General features: G+C 42.6%; 2 protein-coding genes across 3 annotated transcripts in view; both read right to left on the bottom strand.

The window, feature by feature from the left end:
* Positions 1 to 110: 110 nt before the first annotated feature.
* On the bottom strand, positions 111 to 7,158 carry ecscr (endothelial cell surface expressed chemotaxis and apoptosis regulator). 2 transcript variants are annotated; one of them, XM_063203757.1, is made up of 11 exons: positions 6,859 to 7,158; positions 6,350 to 6,406; positions 6,137 to 6,247; positions 5,155 to 5,217; positions 2,786 to 2,893; positions 2,190 to 2,318; positions 1,721 to 1,816; positions 1,336 to 1,366; positions 1,014 to 1,081; positions 786 to 891; positions 112 to 635 (listed from the first exon to the last, which is right to left on the bottom strand). In XM_063203757.1, the coding sequence occupies exons 1-10, from the start codon at positions 6,914 to 6,916 to the stop codon at positions 812 to 814; spliced, it is 801 nt and encodes a 266-aa protein (XP_063059827.1). In that variant the 5' UTR covers positions 6,917 to 7,158; the 3' UTR covers positions 112 to 635; positions 786 to 811. The 2 variants fall into 2 exon arrangements, with proteins under 2 accessions (XP_063059828.1, XP_063059827.1); XM_063203758.1 differs by lacking the exons at positions 6,137 to 6,247; positions 6,350 to 6,406 and having other exon boundaries at positions 111 to 635.
* A 1,794-nt stretch (positions 7,159 to 8,952) lies between these two features.
* ppp3ca (protein phosphatase 3, catalytic subunit, alpha isozyme) overlaps positions 8,953 to 21,141 on the bottom strand; it is a 68,318-nt gene continuing 56,129 nt past the window's right edge. Inside the window, exons 8-15 of the mRNA XM_063203754.1 lie at positions 17,032 to 17,109; positions 16,596 to 16,690; positions 14,954 to 15,079; positions 14,209 to 14,283; positions 13,630 to 13,714; positions 12,999 to 13,096; positions 12,228 to 12,284; positions 8,953 to 10,474 (exon numbers count right to left, since the gene is read on the bottom strand). Of these exons, the coding sequence (XP_063059824.1) occupies positions 10,287 to 10,474; positions 12,228 to 12,284; positions 12,999 to 13,096; positions 13,630 to 13,714; positions 14,209 to 14,283; positions 14,954 to 15,079; positions 16,596 to 16,690; positions 17,032 to 17,109 (802 nt within the window). The 3' untranslated portion in view covers positions 8,953 to 10,286. The remainder of the gene's footprint in view (positions 10,475 to 12,227; positions 12,285 to 12,998; positions 13,097 to 13,629; positions 13,715 to 14,208; positions 14,284 to 14,953; positions 15,080 to 16,595; positions 16,691 to 17,031; positions 17,110 to 21,141) is intronic.

The following is a 21,141-nucleotide window of genomic DNA, read 5'->3' as shown; positions in this document are numbered from 1 at the left end:
ACGAAAGCATCTCCATCGGTCCCCATCATAACAAATCACAGTCGATGTGTTACAAAGTTACTGCGTTATTTGCAACAGTTTATCATAGGCCAAACTATCGTAAAAAATGTGTTGGTGTTTTCAGCTCCTTTCAAAAATCATTCAAAGCAACATGAGTCATGATGTGTGTGTTATGATAATAACCAGAAAGAGTACGTTGACTAGGCTATTTTTCCCAAACTGTATTTGAAATGTTGCACTTTGGGCACATGGTCTCAGTGACAATACAGAAAAGTACATCTTAATGGAAGCCAACATTAGGCCACAATCCCATTTGCTGCAGTCCACTCATAGAACTAATATTATTTATATGCATTCCACATGATCCCAACTTGATTTAGGCGTAATAACAACTATGCATTAGGCCTCAAATGCATCCCCAATAGGAAATTCTTACTAAACAGTGGAATGTGTATACCCTAAAGCAATCTATTGAATCCAATAATTGAAGGCTTAGAAGTCCAAACAAAGCAACTGCCAAGTAGCCTACACATTGGTTTTATAGCCTACATTAGTTTCAGGCATTATAGCAAAAAGACCACAACAACACCATAAAACAAAGCTGGCAGTTCTGCAGACTCTTCTTTTTCATCAAGCTGAAAAAGAATATGCAACATGAGATACATGATGGTAAGACACTTAAAATTAGGCCACAGGATTATGCCAACTGTGGGGATATTTCAAAACTCTTATCGTTGTCATACATCGCTCCCTAATTTGAAAAATGACTGCCTGGAAAATCTTACCTTTGTGTTATGGTCTATAAGGTGGGTTAAGCCTCTTTGCAGACCTCCAACTCCTCAGTGTCCAGTATTGTGCTCGGAGCTGACGAAAGACGAGGAGAATCGGTATCTGTGAAGAATGAGTGACAGACAATTGCCCATGTAGAGAGTTAGTTTGTTTGACTGATTTATAACTGATTTATTACTACAAAAAAACTGTTGCTATATTGTGGAACCAAAATGCCATATTACCATTGTCTGCATTAAGTGGCCTCACAGAGACAAGTGTGATGCTTTCTCTCTCTCCATTGGTACCATTGCTAAAGGGGAAGACATTCACATCAGACAGTCTCCCGGTGTAGCCAGAACAACATTGATAATGTAGATGTTGTGGTTCATCATGTGTTATAGGCCAATTATATTAGGCCATTGACTATTACATCCTACAGTATAAACTCAAAATGCATGGTAAATCAGTCAGAGGACAAATACCAGTGACTTCAATTTGAACCGATTTGAAGTGAATCACTTCAATGTCTTCCGAAGATCATAGGCCTATAATTGAATTTCATACCTCTCAATGACAGATTCCCAACCTTTTTGATCTGTTAGGAATGAAAAATAAACAAATACATAAAATTGTGTCTCTACAATGTAGATGACAGTTCATTAGCACATTTATAAATCACTAACACTATCAAAACAAAATTTGACATTCTTTGAAAGTTGTACAATAAACTGCAAATGCAATGGTGGTCCCAGCTTACATTGTATAACGAGACATTTTGATTAAGTGATGATAATGGGTGAAGGTATGAAATCAGCAAAGAATAATGTGAAATATACTATTGATGTCACAGAAGTCATTCAGTAAACTTTATTTCTAGACTTGAAAAAGTGCCAAAGTACTGACTTGATGGCATCACCATCAAGCATATTTAGTGTGCGGTTCGGGTCACCTTTTTCTTTGTTGTTCTTGCACTGGCCTTTCAGATTGACAATGGTCACCAACACCACCATGACGATGACCATGAGGAGAATGATGCCCATTACCCCTTGAATGAAACAAATCAGATATCAAAACATCTAGTAATATTATCAAGTCAAGTCAAGTCAAGTGTACTTTATTGTCAAAAATCTATGTAACAGGGTTTCCATAGAAATTGTATCGACACACATTTTCAGCAATGTCTCTGCGGGCACCAATAAGCCACTATAAGATGATGTTTTGAATGTATCACACTTTTATCAAGAGAACATATTCAGCAAACAAACCAAACAAACCAGCAGACAACTTCTCAAAGAACTCCACCAGAAAATAAAATGAAGAGGCAATGATGTGTCACAACGTTGCCTAATATGTCATTAACTTAACAGTGGCTGGTTTGTGCACTCTGCACTATGCATGGATAGGATACTGTAGCTCACCAAAAGCCAGCATGGTCAGGCTGCTTGTGGGTTTGGCAGAGGGAGACGGAGATGATGGCCATAATGAGTCCTTTGCCGACGTCCCTAGGGGTAAGACTGGTGTTGTCGTCCCTGACAACACCACTGGACCTAACCAAGTGGAGAGGAATCGTTAAACAATCATAGCCAAATATCTTTCTAGCCTCACATTGCAATTTTGGTCTGCTTTAAAAGATTCACTAATCAGTTATTGGCTTGTGTCATTACTGAAATTTTCCAGAATCCAAAAGCATTATGGTGATTCATCATCAATTTGCTTTGCCACCCTCCATGGACTATAACCACACTGAACAAGTTTGGAGGAGTGTCTCGCTCTCTCTCTCTCTCTCTCTCTCTCTCTCTCTCTCTCTCTCTCTCTCTCTCTCTCTCTCTCTCTCTCTCTCTCTCTCTCTCTCTCTCTCTCTCTCTCTCTCTCTCTACAGTATATATATTTCGTTTTCAAAGAGAGACATTTCTGTCTTGTGCATCAGTGTGCATCAAGGCCTTTTTCGGGCAGTTATCTCCCACCCCTGTCATTGTTAAAAGACTTAATTTAAGGAAACATGTGGAGAACTGACCAGAGCTGGGGTTGTGTTGGTGTGGAGTTGAGGAGGATGATGATGATGACTCTGGGCTTTTTATGGATATCTGTGATGACGTTGTAGGCAAGATGCTCGGCAGCAGTCCTATAGCGTAGAAACAAATTAGAGAGTGTTGCCTCCCTCCAGACACCAAGCAAAGCAGAACAGAAATTACTAGGGGAGGTTTGGCCATTTTCCATCGCCACAGCTGAAAATGCAATATACCTGTGCTTCATCAACCTCTTAGCAGCTATTTGCAATTATAATTGCACATCATGAAAATGGTAATCATTACCATTTGTTCATTATCATGAAAATCATTAAAATGGTACAGAGCAACATACCATAAATGTCTGCATTGCGGAATGACAGAGTATAGGGAATGGCTGAATTCAACTGTATGAATTAAGGAAACTCGTATGAGCTTAAATGAATGTGCTCAACTTTTTTTGGTATAATTGCACTCAAGTCCACACATAATGAGTAATGCATCTTTGACTTTTAGGTAATCACACTACACTCTAAGAGAATTTCCCTGCAAAATAACGGCAGTTACTGGCAATTATATTTACCTGTAATTCTACTGTTATTTCACACCAAAAATCAAATACAGCTCATTGCTGTTTAATGTATCACAGTATATAACATTTTTTCAGCAGCAATTGAACTGTTAAATAACAGTACTCTACAGAAAAATAACAGTACATTTCAGTGGAAAAAGTTGAATTGTACTGTGTGATGACAGGCAAATACTGGGTCATAGTTGTATTCATGAATATGGCCATGGCAACTTCCCACCCCACCCATCATTCTCCATAACTGTGGTACCCTGGCCATGTTACCACACCACCCTCCCATCGTTCACCATGACTGGAGTGCCTTGAGCATGATACTATGGCGCAATGCTGTATTGAGAAAATGGTTTGCGGTGGTCCTTTGAAAGTGTGGGCATGAATACAATTTCAGAGTACGCAGTGCTATGTTACAATGATAGTGTGCAAGGTGGGCTTTTTACTGTATCTCTTGATGAGCCAATGATTAATATAGCATTGGTCAGTCTTTTAAAAATTATTTTGCACCAAGTAGCACAGCAAACAAGCAGCACTACAAGCTAGCTCTCAAAGCAATGCCTAATTTGCAGCAGGCACATTATATGCAACAATGCCACAACTGATGCCACATACAGCAAGCTTTCACAAAGAGGAAAGCGTGCAAGCATGTAAGCAAGCTTGTAGGCAAGCTTGTAGGCAAACAAGTGCTATGCTGTGCCATGCAGGCCAGCCAGCAGGCAGGCAAGCAACTGAAGTGTTGATAGTCCAGATTTATATACAGGTGCAAGAGTATCATGTGACCAGAGTCATCAGGCCCTTGGCAGGTGACGCCCGTAATTGAATAATGGCATAACAGCCCTACTCAGGTGAGGCCAGGCACTGATTAGCAGATTGGTTTAGATGGGGCTGCTTGTTGCAAGAGTGTTACAAGTTCTTAAAATGTTTCAGCCATTCACACTTTCATCACTATCAAAATGCATGTGCTACTCACACTTTGCTGCATCAAGCACTTTTTAAGTATTGTAGTTTCCTTAGAAATTGTTTCATCATGCTTGATAGTATCAGATAATCTTTAACCAGTCAGAATGACTTCAGTTCTTCAGGTGGTATTGAAGTTTGATGGTGATCACGGACAAGTGGAGGATGAATGGGTTTCAATGGTGCTGCCTAAAATAACTTGTTATTTTCTAGAGATGCACCGGATCCGGTTCCGGTTCCGGATCCGTCAGGATAATAGAGTTTTTCACAGGGTCCGGGTCCGGCAGGATCTTAAGCAGTGGATCCGGTATCCGGCATGTTACCTAAAAATCAGGGTCTGGTGCATGTCTAGCCTAGGCTTTTCAGTCTTTCACAACCCCAATCACTGCATGGAGTGAAATCCCTTTGGAAGCAGCTATTGCAGGCAGTGTGGCAATAAGCCAATGAGTCTAAAAAATAGTTTGCGCCAACGTAATAAAAAGGGCCCACGTGTGCGAGTAGACTATATGTTTCAACCCTTTTGTAGGATCCGGTATCCGGTTCCGGATCCGGCAGGATCTTATTCAGTGGATCTGGTATCCGGCAGGATCTTAAAAATCAGGATCCGGTGCATCNCTAGTTATTTACACAACGGCGAATACTGCTATTGTGCAGTACTTACTGTTTATGCTCAATATGTGACTCAAAGTAATATTTTCACAGTAGTTGTCTGTTTTTTCGAAAAACAGTAGAATGCTGTTGCAGAATTTCCGTAAATAAACAGCTATTTGTTACAGTGTAGTTATGTGATACTTAATTACTTCACAAGGGCGCAAGGGGACCACAACACTGCCATACCCATTGAGGTAGTTTTCTGATCGGCTGAGGACTCGGAGGCGGTGGTTAACACTGAGGCTTTGCCTGTTTAAAAAAAAAGAAAAAGAAAAAGTTGATCATAGGTAACACGAAGATGCTCCATGCAGCACTGAATTTTGTATCAACTATGCTGTAAAAGCTAAAGGTTCCTCAAATGACCCCAGCCTAAAGGTTCTCTGATAGGTACTTGGAAGAACCCCAAGGTTTTCTTCCCAAGAGTCTTGAGGGGAACCTACACAGTGTCAAACTGAACAACCCCTAAAGGTTCTTGGAGGAGACCCTTCTAGTGCCACTGTGGAGAACACTGAATTGTTCTCTGAGGAACCTTGGGGTTATTCTAAGAACCTTTAGGTTCCTCAGGGAATCCTTCTATGTCCCCTATGAAACAGCTGAGAATTCATAGAAGACCCTTCAGATTTGTACAGTGTATATAGTGTCCACTGAGGCAATTGTGTTGTGCATGTGAGAGAGAAAGTGGCTACACTGTCCATTGGGACACAGAAGTCAATCAAAGCTTATACGAGGGACTCTTAAAAAGCAATCATCAAACCACCGTCTCCATAACTACATTCTTTGAGTTTCACTCCCACTCAGTCTTACACAGTATGCGCTGACAAATAAGCATTTCAGTTCTACTCCACCCAATGTATTTATGCAGGTGACAAATAAATGTCCATGGATCCCAATAAAATATTGGCCTACTGTGCATCACGGGATCACATAACAGGCAGCTGTGGCCTACTGGTTAAGGAGATGGGCTTTAGATCTGATGGTGGCATATTCAAATCCCACCCTTTTCACTCCCTACTTGAGCAAGGCACCCAACCCCATACTGCTCCAGGGACTCTAGCCAATACCCTTTAAATAACTGTAAGTTGCTTTTGATAAAAGTGTCAGCTAAGTGTAATGTTAAAACTGTAATGTAATTACAAATACACAAAAAATCAATTAATTGATGGATTACCTGGTGCATTGTTTTGAAGGGTGGGTTTTACTGTTGGTCCTGTGCCCCCCATTGTTGTTCTCTCAGTTGCTGAACTCATCTGGGTGGTAATAGCGCTTGGCAGAGTCATTTCTATTAATGCACGAAGAGTTTTAAATGTTTATAGATAAACTGATTAAATTCATTGATGCTGATTAATTTCATGGACAATGTCTTAAAAACAATCAAACTCACCCGTACTATTTGCTAGATTTAGTGCCTCCGTTATTCCAGAGGTTTCTGTAGATACAACTATAAAGCTACAATGTTAGCAATTTTATTTGTTTTTTTTTATTCTCACTTTTGTAACAATAACAGTGCTGTATTGCGACCAAGCGTAATGTCTCGTGATACAATACTCAGTTGGCCTTAATTCTTCAAGGGAAAGGGCAATCCAAAGAGTAAAATATTGCCATAAAAGTGAGTAGTTGTACTTTTAATATCTGTTATTTCAGCCTTTTGAAAAGGACACTGACATTTTCCTTACTCTATGATATTTATGATATTCATGTATATATGATATACAATATTCATTGTAATTTTGCTTTTCTGGACATTGTTACAACATGGTGGTATTTCCTGTAATGCATTACTGTAGGACAGATACAACTATAATATGACACACGTAGGTTACTAATGCCAATGAAAGTTAGGACCAAAGTTCTGATGAGGAGCAAGGAAAAACAGGACAAAACACCACCTACCTGTTGAAAGACAGATAACCGCAGAGACAACCAGCAGGGAACATTTTAGGCAGTCCATTTCTTTGTCCAATGAATGTTGAGGCGTTGGCTTGGGTAATGAAGTTGCTCACAGAGATGTCCTCGTGTGTAGCTTACAATATTGTATGTCTGAGACACAGTAACTATAAGGGTACCTAAGCTAGTCCTATTGTGTACTGTATGCTATAGCTTATGTGAGTGTGTAAGAGAAAAGGGGTTGTGATAAGCGTATGTCTGTGTAATATCTTGCTGTGTGAGTGAGTGGATGTGTGGAGGCGAGCGCTGTCCCAACCCAATGTGCCAAGTGATGTTTGTGGAGATACTATAGGTGGGCCCAGTGGTGGGTTCAGGGCCGTTGACGACTTTGGCCAGGCCCAGAGCAAAGTCATCTAAAAGACCCCCCACCCCCACCACCCCACCCCACCCAGCACATACGATAGAATGTAATGAGGACCCAATTCTGGGACCCCTCTTTCCCTGGTCCTGGGATGGCTGACTCTTTTGTCCACCCCCCCTGTCGGCTTCCATGGGTGGGTGCAGCTGAATGCTGGTGTCGTTTCCTCGGCTTCCTGCCGGTAGGGGAAGAATGGCAGGATGCAGATGCGGTGCCCTCATGGAAAACATGGACCTCAGCCCAGAGCGTTGATTGGCTGGTGGTTTCTGATTCAGGTTTAGATCAAGAGCTGAGTTCCTTTTTTAAACATAGTATGCTGTGTCTGTCTCTTTTTTGTCATGTACTAGACAACATAGACACACATGCTCGCACACAAAGACACAGACAGACAGACACACACACATGGATGGATTGGCCATAAGGCATACAGGACATTTTGCCTAGTGGACTGTTGATGATTTTGGCCAGGACCTCCCCTCAGTGCAGTGGTACCAGTCCTCATGCCGCTACAGTTGACCTCTCAGAGTCAGATTGAAATATTAATGTTGGCTGTTGTGGTCAAAATGGCTCATAATAGATTAAGACTGTTGTCACAGGCTTCATTGCTTCTCTCAATGCCTGGCGGACCGGTCTTGGTTGAAAATGCCCAGCCTGCGCTTTCATCCCAGTCCAGCCCTGCACACACACATACCCCATACTCACACACGTGCTCCGCCCTATGCACGCTGCACACACACATACGCGTTCCCTCTCTATCATACAGTATATGGACACAAACTTTAACTTTAACAAGAACACATCTGCAAGGTCATTGTGAAAACAAAATCAAGGAAAAGGACATTATTAATTCATGCATATTTTATTCAAGAGTAAAAAAGTGGTGGTCCCATAGGGCATGCTTACAATGTGTGTATCATCGAGGAAGTCAAATGCCAAAACATAGCTCCAGAGAAAAATACCAGAAAAAATAGCCACAAGTCAAATTCATGAAAGTCCTTTCTTGAAATAAACCACATCTTGACCAAACAAGGATAAGAAAAACAGTGAACAAAATGAATCAAAATAAGCTTAATTGAATAAGAATATCATCAATTATCATAATGAGAATATATTTCTTTCCTTTTAAAAGTGAGACACAGGATTTCATTGTGTCAGATTTTGTTTATCTGAATAAACCATGCGATCATGCTTTGGCAGCCTGAATGTTGCTTTTCACTGAGTAATATGTTCATTCACACTACTGAACAACTTCTGTACACCAACTGAACAGAGAAAAACACAAGGCGTCACACCTCAAAAAGAGCCTAAATGCCTGTACAGCAAACAATACAAAAATAAAATCAACAATAACAAAGTAATATTGATGAAAACATGGAATAAACAAAAAAAGGAAAAAAATCATAATAAAAAAACAACATATAAAAAACTGAACATAATTTTACAAATATAATTTGAATAGGGAAATAATTCAAGTCTACCATACTGAAACACATCACAATTATAATTTCACACATCAATAGGGAACTCGATTGCATGCATTGATGCGTTCCATACTGTAGATGCTATTAAAAATCATAGTCTTCATTATAGTCCATTATTGGTAATAATATAATATATTTATTATATATATGTTATCATCATCATTTTATATATATATTTATATATATTTATTTGTCATACTCTATGTGCATTCTTTCTCTTGAGTTTACAGGCATGTGAGAACAATCAGGCATATGGTGCTTGTGGCAAAAGTCAGTGGTTCTCCTCTTGCAGCACCTGAGTCCCTCAGTGCATCCCGGACAGACAGAGCCAGAGCCAGAGCAGACCAGACGGGCCGTGATGCTTCCAGTGACGGGTTTCACGGGCACCGCAGCGCACCACGCAAGCCAAGCACCCCCACACCCTCTCCAGTTTTCAAATCGTGGCATCTTACCGATGAACCAAAAAAACAAACAAAAAAAGAAATCCACAAATCAAAAGATTCTCAGGTAAGACCGCAATGCGAGAGTAATAAAAGGTCCGTATATTTTTCCTGTTGAAACATCCTTTCTTTTTAAAAACATGATTTTTCTTTTTTTTCTTTTTTCTTTTCAAAGTCGTAAATTCACACTGATTAATACAAGTAGCAAAACATGTCGAAGTGGTGACACAAGGGCTGGATGAGATGGACCCAGTGAGAACTGGTGGATTGTAATGTGAAATGTGTGCGTGGCATTGAAATCGCAGCTTCTCCCCCATCTCTACTTTCCCTTCCCTTCCCAAGAAGCTGCATTGGATCAGCCTTTTCAGACTTCTAATCCTTTAAAATCCCTCCCACTTTTAGTGGGCCGAGCCAGAATAGATGCGGCAGGCACATAACGCCCACTTAAAAGCCCACTTTCCTGGAAAATAAAAAATAAAAACATCCAAAAAACGACACAAAAATGCTCCCTCTGCTCCGCAAAGCCTGAATCCCACCTTCCACCGAAGAAAAAATCCCTCCCATTCCCTCATACTTCAATCCGGTGGCCACCATAAACAATACCCCCACCCGAAACGCAAGCACACAGCGGCAGCTCCTGCCATTAGCAAAGGTGGCCCCATGCATCGCAGCCTTCAGACCCCCTCTGTAGTGTCTGTCATTATCAGCTACAGTGCTCAAGAGGCCCGGGGAAAACAAATCATGTACTGTATGTCTCTAGCAAAGAAACCTGGAGCAGAGGTGTAACTGTACTGTACTGTATATGCTGATGGAGTTTTGGTTAAGTCATTTTTTATTTGTTTGCGTATTATTATTGTTATTATTATTTTAAGTCAGTACTCTGAGGCCTTTAAAATAAAAGAGTTTGGCGAGATCCTGCAGTGCAGTGCGGTGCAGTGCAGTGTGTCGCTGCCGCAGCTGAGGCTACAGCAGTAGCAGGCAGCAGCCGGCTGCATTGGGCTATAGAGGCGAACAAAGTGGGTAGGCAGCGGCACGCGCACGCAAAAAGGTTGGGGTTTGGGGGGTTGGGTTGGGGGGGAGAGTTGCGTAGCGCCATCACTGGATGTTGCTGTTGTCATCGGTGTCGGTGCCGTTGGCCGCGGACATGTTCATCTTACCCATGGAGTGGCCCACGTGGTTCACGCCGCCGTCCTTGCGCGGCGGCATGCGCTCGTTGATGCGGTCCAGGCCTCTAGCCTCCTCGAAGCTGTTGATCTTGTGCTGCGGGGAGAAGCCGCGGATGGCTGCGGAGAGGCCAGACACAGGTTAGACAGGCCGCAGGAGAGCCCACCCCATGTCTCAGACACGTGTCACACACACGGTAAACTGTGTAGTGCTGATTCAACACTTAGAAAGTTAAATTCGACAAGTGTTGAATCAACACTGCACAATTTACAGTACAGAAGTGATAGTAGAACTGTTACAACGTATGCCTCTTTTCCACTGCTGGCTTTCTGGTAGGCCTACAACGCGACGCAGTGTGACTCGGCTGCAACTTTTTGCTTTTTTTCGAATAGGCACGACGCAGCTCGATCGTGAAGCAAAAAGTGGCGGCTGAGTAGCGCTGTGTCAAGCTGCAGGCCTACCAGAAAACCAGCAGTGGAAAAGAGGCATTAGACATGTGTGTCTTGAGGCACAGTTTAGGTCTACTGATAGACAAACAAACATGTGCTTGTCTATCAGTAGAGAAACGAGATTTTGGAAGCTACAATTGTTTTTGCAGCATAGCACCTTGAAGTTGCAAGATTTTGAATCTATTACCTTAAGCCTAGCCTCTAACTTTCTACAAAAAATCCTTGCTCCCTTTTCAAAATACAACATCAAAACACTTCTTTATGGTATTTATTGCAACTCTAGTGGCCAAGTTAACAGTTAAATTACTATTTCACACTCTAATTTTCTTAACCACTGCTACAAAGCCGGAAATCCATTGTGTCAATTTATGCATATAAAATGATATAATCAATACAAATGGGACGTGAAAAACAACATAATTTGTGATAACCAGTTCCATGGAATCAATGACGTGGTGAAGAAGACCACACTTGTCCTCACCTCACCATTATATGTACAGTATTTCCATAGAAATGATCACCGCATTGGCGATACCTTACATAACTGATGCCATTTCCATCTCTGTAGCAACTCCTACGAAAGCGCTGAACTCTAGTAGTAATATCTCTACTACGTAGTTCCTACTGAAAGTTTACACTTTGTGTGGACCAGGACATGGAATGCGGTTAGTTGGATTTTGGTGCGTGTGTGAGAGAGATGGTGAAAAGGTTAGAACAGAACTGTTCGCCAAAGGTGTTCCATGTGCTTTGTCACATGCTATAAAGCCAGACGTTAGGAAAGAAATTACAGCATTTGAAAGGAAGCATTTTGTCAATCCAAATGGAAAAGTCATGCCTATGCACTGAAAGGAATTTGACATGCATTTCCGTCATGCATTTAGTTTAAAGCATTTCAGTCAGCATAATGCCGCAAGAACAGACCTGCTCATAGAATAGTTTGGTACAGTTTCATGTGGGATTGGTAGCCCATATAGCACAGTGAAATGGACAGTTTTTTATTAAGCACATAGGCCTACTGTACAATGACTACAAATTAAATGTTACTAGATCAAATGATATTCCAGTTTAATAATGAGACCGTATTAGACATTTTTGATCGGAACTGTGCGACAGTAAAAATAATTTGCATCATTTCCTTTTGAAAATGACTTTCTTTCGAAACAGCCACACTTCATTAAGTACTAAGGATTCCATGGCTGCGAAAGCTATACATACATATTTCCATACACGATCTGTGTATGGCTACTCAATGCTTATCTCATATGTGTCTCTCTCTCTATCAGAGACACCCTACTGCTTAGTGGGTAGAGTATTGAAGACGGGGAGGGAGAAGGGTTGGGAAAGGGAGGGATGGGAGGGAGGGAAAGAGGGAGAGGCAGAGACGGAGAAAGGGAGAGGGAGGGGGGAAATCACCCACGTTTACCTTCTCTATCCTCAGCACCCGTCTCCCCCTCCACTGCTTCAATGGCCTCAATGGTGGCTGAGGAGGGCGAAAGGAGGCGAGTGGGTTACTCCTGAATAAGCCATGCAAACAGCGCTCTAGTATGCAGAGGAGGCATTAGGAAACGGACAAACCAACCAACGAACGAACGGACGGACGGACGGACGAACAGCAGCGACACTGGCAGTCCAGGCTGAAGGGACATGCAGTCACACCAACAGACACCCACACCCGCCCACACCGACTCCCACACTAAGGGCACTGCACTGGTCCCTCCGCTTCATCCGTGCCGAGGCTACTTGCTTGGCCCATCCATCCCACTCAATACACAACCACAGCACAGCACACACAGCAAGGGCTGAGAAGGGTTAGTGTTTTTTTTTTTTTTTAAACTAACATTCACCATAATGCATAGGGCAACCTTAAGGCGCACTGGTATCAAATGGGACTTAAACTCAGAAAAAACAGCCGGGAATGACGAAGAAAAAGGAGAGGATTGCAGTGAAAAAAAATGAAGGAGGGCAGTCAAGAAAGAAAGAGAGAGTGAGAAAAAGAAAATAGGCAAAATGGAGGATAAGAAAGAAAGGAGGAAATGAAGGAGAAAAAGAGGAACAAGAGAGAGAAAGGGGGGAGCTGTGTGTGTGTGTGTGTGTGTGTGTGTGTGTGTGTGTGTGTGTGTGTGTGTGTGTGTGTGTGTGTGTGTGGAGGGGGGGTTAGTAGCCCCGGGCCTGGTGGTGGTGGTGCGGTGCTCACCGCTCTGCAGGGTATGCTTCCCCCCAGACAGCACTCCGCTGGGCAGCATGCCGGTCGGGGTCAGGCCCTTCAGGGTCAGCACGTTCTCACTCTCTTCCCTGTACACAAACATACATGTATACAGTACACACACGCACGCACGCACGCACCCACGCACACACGCAAACGTCCACGCAAACGTGCACGTACATACACATGCACGCACGCACAAATACACACATGCGGACACACAAGCGCACACACACACACAAAGAGGGAGATAGATGGACAGATGGACACATACACATGTAGATGGCCCAAAGGCCCATGGACACAAAACACACACACACACACACAGATAGATAAAGACAGATGGAAAGATAAACAGACATGAAAGCACACACACACACACACACACACACACACACACACACACACACACACACACACACACACACACACACACACACACACACACACACACAGTGTTACAAATTATGTACAAACACAGCTAACACATTATTTAGTGCTGTAGTTCATCCTCTGCTAAATCGCATTAACGTGGAGAAAGCAGTGTTTCTGACTAGCGATTCTCATTGATTTAATGCCGGAGTCAGGAGTCGAGTCAGGAAGGAACCAAAGTGGAGCTCACCTCAGTACTTTAAACATCGTGGCCATTTTCCCGATGGCTCGAATCTTGTTCTTGATCACCTCTTTCCTGGCAGCGGCAGCGTTGGCTAACGAGGGGAGAGGTGCGTATGATTAGCACTGATTAGCAACGTTCGCCCCTTGGCACCACCAAATCACAATATTATTCTGCTCACACGCATATTTAATTTTAGCGGCCTTGTAGCAACATGTAATGGTATGCACTATGCACTTACTATACTGGGGATTATGTGAGCCTAATCTTAACCTTGACCCTATGGTGTGATGCGGTGTCAACAGCAATCGGAACATACAGTATTGTTGAAACATTATTTTATACTTCAAGTCTTCATGATATTGTAGGAGAATAATAATAATGATGCTACCATATTGTTTAAAGTACATATCATAGTTTTACGTTCATTTCCATAATGATATGAATACACTTCACAGACATTCTTTTCTCCAACGAATCAGGTCATGTCCATCAAAATCTAAGTGCTGGATGCACTTCTACGTTCTTATGTGAAATGTGGGTTGAGCGCTGCGCGCCCAGCACAGTGTGTTGCGAGAGACTTCTCACCATCTAAAATCTCCTCCCCGTCCATCAGCTCGTCGTCAGAGCAGATGCTCAACACGTTCACCAGCATCTCCGTGACTACGGGGGGTCAAAGGGCAACAGCATATCAAGCACTTACCATAAATACGCCCCTCTGAATGTACACTACACGTTTCAGATTAGTGCTGAATGTACAGGACATATAATCTAGATTAGAGCACAGTCGAGGTCCTTTATTAATCCCGATTGAAATCAAGTAGGGCAGTATCATACTGTACATTAGCTAAGGGCGTAGGGCTGCATATGACCATACATTACACATGTAACAATATTTCACCATTATGTCACATGTCACAAATACTGTATTTTGGACAATACCAAGCAATCGATACTGCTGCTTGTTTTTTATTTTTGCCTAATAATAAAATGGATGGTTGAGGTGCATATTGTCCCGGACATACAGTACCTAAGACCATTACATTACATTACACTTAATTGACGCTTTTATAAAAAGCGACTTAGTTATTTTAAATACAGGGCATTGGTTACAGTCCCTGGAGCAGAGTGGGGTTAGGTGCCTTGCTCAAGGGCACTTCAGCCATGGCGCGAGATAGGGAGTGGAAGGGTGGGATTCGAACCTGCAACCCATTAACCATTAGACAACGGCTGTCCCGTGAGATCAAGCCGATATCCTTGCATATCAAATAAAAATATCACACATCTACTAACTTGTGTGTGAGGAACCCCCCTCCCCATGTATTCTGTTTACCTTTCTCGCCTACAAATGGGAGGGACCAGGTGAAGACGTCCATGAAGTTTGGCAGCCAGTATGGATGTGGGGAACAGTTGAACTGGCGGATGTTCATGACGTTATTCTCGTACTTCAGTACAGCCGCTGCAGGACCAGAGAGTATATACATCAGATGTCAGAAAATCCCAACACAACACCACAACAATGCAAACATACCAGGAAAAGCACAGCCAATCACGCTACTGGGGCTTACATAGTCAACGCAAGTAACGTGGGCTTGACAACACATGACACATCAAGTACAAAAAATTCCGAGGGCACGTTTTACAATACACTGACGCATAATGACGGCCGAAGCGGAGTGATACATCGCATTGCGGTGCATGTACTGTATGTTAGGATGTGTCGACTATGTAAGGTCCCTAAAAGACTAAATCTATATGCCCCGATGTCCTACAGATCTGATAACATGTGGTTACATCTCATGGACAATAGTAGAGTAAATCCAGAAATGCCTCTCACCCTGGAGTCACTGAAGGTGATGAGCCACAGAAACATTATCAAACCATTTGGTTGATTTAAAATGTCCAACGTACTACAGAAACACGCAACTGCGTGGCAGCCCTACTGTACGTGTTGGTACTGTATTTAGCCCAATAGTTATGCATTTCCAATGGCACCAGTTGAAATTAAGGGATAGTAGCAGCACTCCACCAACTCTTCTCATTAAGGACCCGCTAATCTAGGATTACAAAAAACTACTTAGTGTTGCTTTAACTTCATTTACTGTACTGTACAGTGTCTGTGTTGCACATTGTGTCATGTGAGCGATGGTGGGGAGAGTGAGCTCTAGAGGGCAGTGTTTAGCTCTGCCGCTGCTGACCCTGTTCTATCAGGAGAGATGAAAACACTGGGAGGCAGTCAGTCATGCTGACAGTACCCTCCCACGCTCACAACACACACACGCACGCACGCACACACACATGCACGCACGCACGCACACACACACGTACGCACGCACACACACACACGTAACGGAGCACTGCACATCAACACAAACGCCCCTGCTACTGTATGTGACAACAGATGAAATACTGTAAATACTGCTATCGGGAGAAAACGTTTTATGTCAATGTTTTCGTTTTTATTTCCATTTAATAGCTCTACAGTATTTCTGATGGTCTGTGACTTTTAGGATTAGGAATATAAAGCACCTGAATATGACCATGTGTGCAGGTTATAAAACTCACTTCAATGTTTTATTATTTTGCCAAGAAAGTACATGTTTTTAGACAGATGTTCAGTACTTTCCACCCAGTAATGATCAACATCACAGCTACAAGGCAGTATGGAGATCTGGACTATTAGTGTATCAACAACCTATTTTCAGTATCACAACACTTATGAAATTCACATTGCAATACAGTATCAGACCTAAAGACCTAAATATTACTGAAGTATCAGTGTAGTGAATGCAATATTTTGGACACGGAAGCACTGTATACTATCAAAATACTGGTATTCCTGTTATAACGGAATTTCATAACACAACAGGTTTTCATAACACATCTGGAACAAGAAATAAAGTACAGTAAGATAGTATGTTGAAATAATATAGCAAAAACACCACCACTGATTATACTAATTATATACGACATACCTTTGTTGTTGTAAACGTCAAGGTAGTTTGGTGCTGAGAAGATCGTTATGAGGGAAGGAAAGCCAGTGGTCTGACTCTTTCTGTACATCCGGTACCTGAGGTAGAGAAGAGGAAGAAGACAGACAATTATATCGAGATGATGGAAGCAAAAATTCAACATGTTAAACACTAACACACACAGGAAAGCATTCAAGTTTGGATGCAAGAACACTAGTTTTAATTGAGTATGAACCTATTTAATGTGCGTACACATACAGTAGATCTACAAAGATTACAGCACAGAGGAAAAGATATAAAATAAATGAAGTACATTTTTAATTGACTTTTGTTTGAGGTTGTGCCTTACAGTAAGTCTTCATTTACATATATATTATACTTTATCTATATTTTGCTTTGTAATTATTTATACAATGTGAAAAGGAGGCGAAAGACATACCCTGCATCTTGTGCTTCATGTGCTCTGATGACTGATAATAAATTATTATTCTGCAGAAACTCACAGACGGCCGGATAACTGCAGTGGTAGAGAGAGAGAGAGAGAGAGAGAGAGAGAGAGAGAGAGAGAGAGAGACAGAGAGAGAGAGCATAGGGAAAAAGGTTTAAAAGAGTGAAAAAAAACACAACAGAGGGTGGTGTTACAGTATGTGCACAACCATCAGCAGATATCAGCGTTGTTTATCTCAACGCATTACACATACTTGACCAGCAGAGGCCCCGTAAGGCCAAACAGCTTACAACGTTTATTACCCTGCATTTGTAGAAAACACACACACACACACACACACACACACACACACACACACACACACACACACACACACACACACACACACACACACACACACACACACACACACACACACACACACACACACACACACACACACACACACACTCGCACACACACACACTTATCCTCTGGGTAATATACCAGTGATGCAATATCACAACCTCAGTATAAGTATTCGCCATTTCAACACACTCCAACCCCAGCTACAAAGCCGTGGATGCTGCCAGGGTTTTGCTCGGTCTGCTCTCTAAACTCATTGGTGGTGATTGTTTAAGTATTGACCCCGTGCTTATTTGTTCTCCAGATTATCGAGTTTGGACTTGTTTTCATTTCAAAAAGCCTCCCCCAGCCCATCCCTCCTCAGATAAACACGTTAGTTAGCCTGGCTGGCATCTCCACTGTGCTAGCTTTTTGATTATCTCTCTCTCTCTCTCTGTTTTTTTCTTTCTTTCTCATTTTTACTTTCAACATTGCCTCTTTCTCTCTCTCTCTCTCTCTCTCTCTCTCTCTCTCTCTCTCTCTCTCTCTCTCTCTCTCTCTCTCTCTCTCGCTGTATCATTCTCTCCAGTTTGGGCAGGAGGAAGGAGTTGTCATGGCAACAGCATATTACTGAGCCCATGGGAATTGTGGGATGGATCGTAGTGCCGGGATGATACTGACTGCATGGAGTGTGGGCATATATATACTGTGTGTGTGTGTGTGTGTGTGTGTGTGTGTGTGTGTGTGTGTGTGTGTGTGTGTGTGTGTGTGTGTGTGTGTGTGTGTGTGTGTGTGTGTGTGTGTGTGTGTGTGTGTGTGTGTGTGTGCGTGCGTGCGTGCGTGCGTGTGAGTGTGTGCGTGCATGTTTTCAACTTCCATGCCAAGCAAGGTGGGATGGGGGGGCATGGATCTCCTCTGCCATCTAGTCGAGTGTTACACTGCTTTCACTCCCTCAGCCATCCCCTCCTGCACCTCTCTACTTTAGCAGCATTCCTGCAATAGCTCCATATTTTTCAAGCTTGAAACCCCACAGTCGGTCACGTTGTTAAGACACGACCCTTGTTATAAATTTGCTGTTATCAGAATGGCAATGACCAAGTCGTAATGCATTACTATAGGCACTGTGTAATGTCATAGTAGTAATACTATGTTAGTTCAGCCTTTTCAACGACTATTCCAACGTTTCACGGGTGAAACGACGAGCACTACCGGGAGAATACCACGACAAGACCAAGCGACAGATAATTTCTGGACTGTGCGTCAAGAGCTATACGAGCGATAGAGATGACAAAGTATGTCAGTTAAAAAGCAGAATGCAATCATTCCAACATTCCCATTGGTTGTGACGGCTGTCGCAGAACCGCATCTTAGTCAATTTGCATAATATTCGCTGGAGTTCAACTACAAACTGTCGCTAAAGTCACGCGAATCGCCTCTAGCCACCCGCATCGCCTTTGTCTCTTCTGTCGCCCATGACTCAATACAAAGTCAATTACTTCCGTCACTGGAATTGCTCATGTCGCGCTTGGTCTATTTGTGCCTTCATGGGGCTCAGCACAGTATACTGTATACTACTGTAGTGAATGGAAATGTGGTTTCCTTGGAGGTTCTGAATGTACAGTAGAAACATGACAATGTCTGTGTGGGGAACTGTTCTGCTCTGGTTACGGTCATGATGTTGAATCACCCACCACAGCCATTGACTGTCCCAAATCTGCTGTGGCATCTAGAATCTGGCTAGCTATCCTGACGCACTAACCACTGTCACCTGGTGTGCAGAGCTTGCATATTTGTTGTATACCAAACAAAGTGAATGGCATACAGTATATACAGGTACCCTGCTCCAGGGACTGTAGCCTATATCCTGTACTTATAATAACTGTAAATCGCTTTGGATTAAAAGCGTCAGCTAAGTGTAATGTAATGCAATGGAATACAGTACTCAAAGCAGAGTCCCTGTGCACTGCCAGTGTCCATGTGCTGGTGATGTGCAGTCAAAACCATCCAAAGGGAAAGCGGGATAAACCACTGCACACTGCTCTTCTGTTTACTGGTAGTTAATTAGGTTGTCAGAGTGAACCTGATGAAGCCCCAGCGAAGCACATTGTTCACTTAATAAACTACCAGCAAAGAGAAGAACAGTATGCAGTGATTTATCCCCCTTTTATATACGTATATACAGAAATTGTTGTAGTGAATTGAAAATGACTGCAGCTTTTTTTTTAAATTATTGTTATTTTTTTCAGGGCCTTTTTGCCTTTATTTGATAGGATAGTAGGGGAAAGTGACAGGAAGCGAGTGGGAGAGAGAGATGGGGGGAGGATCGGCAAATGACCTGGGCCGGAATCGAACCCGGGTTACCGGCATAGTAACCCAGTGCAGGGCCAGGGAGATACCATCTTAAATACTAGTAAGCACTGATACACACACTGACTGACACTGAAACTGACAGGCACAATAAGTGGCACAGCAATTGACACAGGCAGCAAGATGGTCTTCATACTCCATACTTAGGGGCCATTTATACATAACCCAGTATTTTGATAAACGAACATTTTTCGTTGCTACGTTTACCAAAATGTCTTTGTTCACATAGGCAAAATCGGCATACATATGTTGCTGAGAGCTGTCATAAATACGTTAAATACACCTGTGTGCTGTAAGAAGAACGCCATCCAAGTCTCCATTTCCCCCTGTTTATATACGTACCAATGCTAGAGGTTTTTTTTTTAAATCATCACTCTTGCCTGAGTTTTTAGGAAGATTTGTTGAAAAAGTTCTGTTTGTTTGTAAACAAAAGGCACACATGCAGGGAAAGGTCTTTCTTTATTAAAATACCCGGGAATGTATAAACAGCCCCTTAATCAGCAACAACTCGACACATGTAACGTATGCACTACCAAACAGTGATGGACAACCTAGATTAATAAGTTACAATCCAGTGCCACATATTCCAAATGACCTGGAGGGAACTGTCCAAAGATGACTGGTTGAATCGGACAGGTAAAACCAGGTCATATGGAGTATGTGGCACTGGATTGTAAACTAATGAATCCAGGTTGCCCTCCACTGCTACCAGGTGAGCAAACGGCTGGGCTAAGAGGTCACTCGGGAACATTTCTTGTTAGAGTGTCAGGATTGAAGTTTCACTAATTATCTACACAGAGCTGTGCCTGACATCCATAACACATGCACTGACATAGCCACTGACACAATCACAGACACTACCTTGAGAATTTACAGTGCTACAACATTGACACTTTACAGAGCCACAATTGCAGGCATCAAAACAGTCAGTGGTGCAACAATTGTATAGTCCCTAACAACCACCGCCACAACCACTGACACAGACATAACACTGACCACTAACAGACCACTCCCAGCTGTCGCTTTCATTCTGACTGTGCTTGTTACTGACACGAGTGTATACATGGCGGTACGAGTCTGTGCATGCATGGCTGCATGGCTTTGTGCATGCATGGCTGCACGAGTATGTATACACTACATGCATTGCAGCAGTGGTCTGTGCATGCCTGACTGCATGGGTTTGTGCATGGATCGCTGCAGCCAATGCCACCAGTGTACGGCAGAGGCGGCAGATAAATTGCTTTGCTTATATAAAATGCAGCTCATTGTCCCTCTTTCCCCAGACATATACAGTAAAAAGATATGGTTATGGTTGTAAATAGGGACATTTTGCATTTGGTGCAATGTCATATCAGGAAAAAATAAACAAAATGTACCGTAGAAATGTATAAGCATGCATCCACAATAGCC

This window comes from Engraulis encrasicolus, chromosome 7 (assembly GCF_034702125.1).
Source record: "Engraulis encrasicolus isolate BLACKSEA-1 chromosome 7, IST_EnEncr_1.0, whole genome shotgun sequence".
Lineage (NCBI taxonomy): Eukaryota > Metazoa > Chordata > Actinopteri > Clupeiformes > Engraulidae > Engraulis > Engraulis encrasicolus.
The sequence above is the reverse complement of the archived record's forward strand: the minus strand, read 5'-3'. Positions and strand labels throughout refer to the sequence as shown.

What these genes read in the sequence shown, in the direction of transcription:
- ecscr (XM_063203757.1), bottom strand. Translation starts at nt 6,916, where the DNA reads ATGGACTGCCTAAAATGTTCCCTGCTGGTTGTCTCTGCGGTTATCTGT. An exon ending in TGGGAATCTGTCATTGAGAG is followed by an intron (nt 1,082 to 1,335) that starts GTATGAAATTCA and finishes CTTCCCCTTTAG; the next exon opens with CAATGGTACCAATGGAGAGA. An exon ending in GCCACTTAATGCAGACAATG is followed by an intron (nt 892 to 1,013) that starts GTAATATGGCAT and finishes CATTCTTCACAG; the next exon opens with ATACCGATTCTCCTCGTCTT.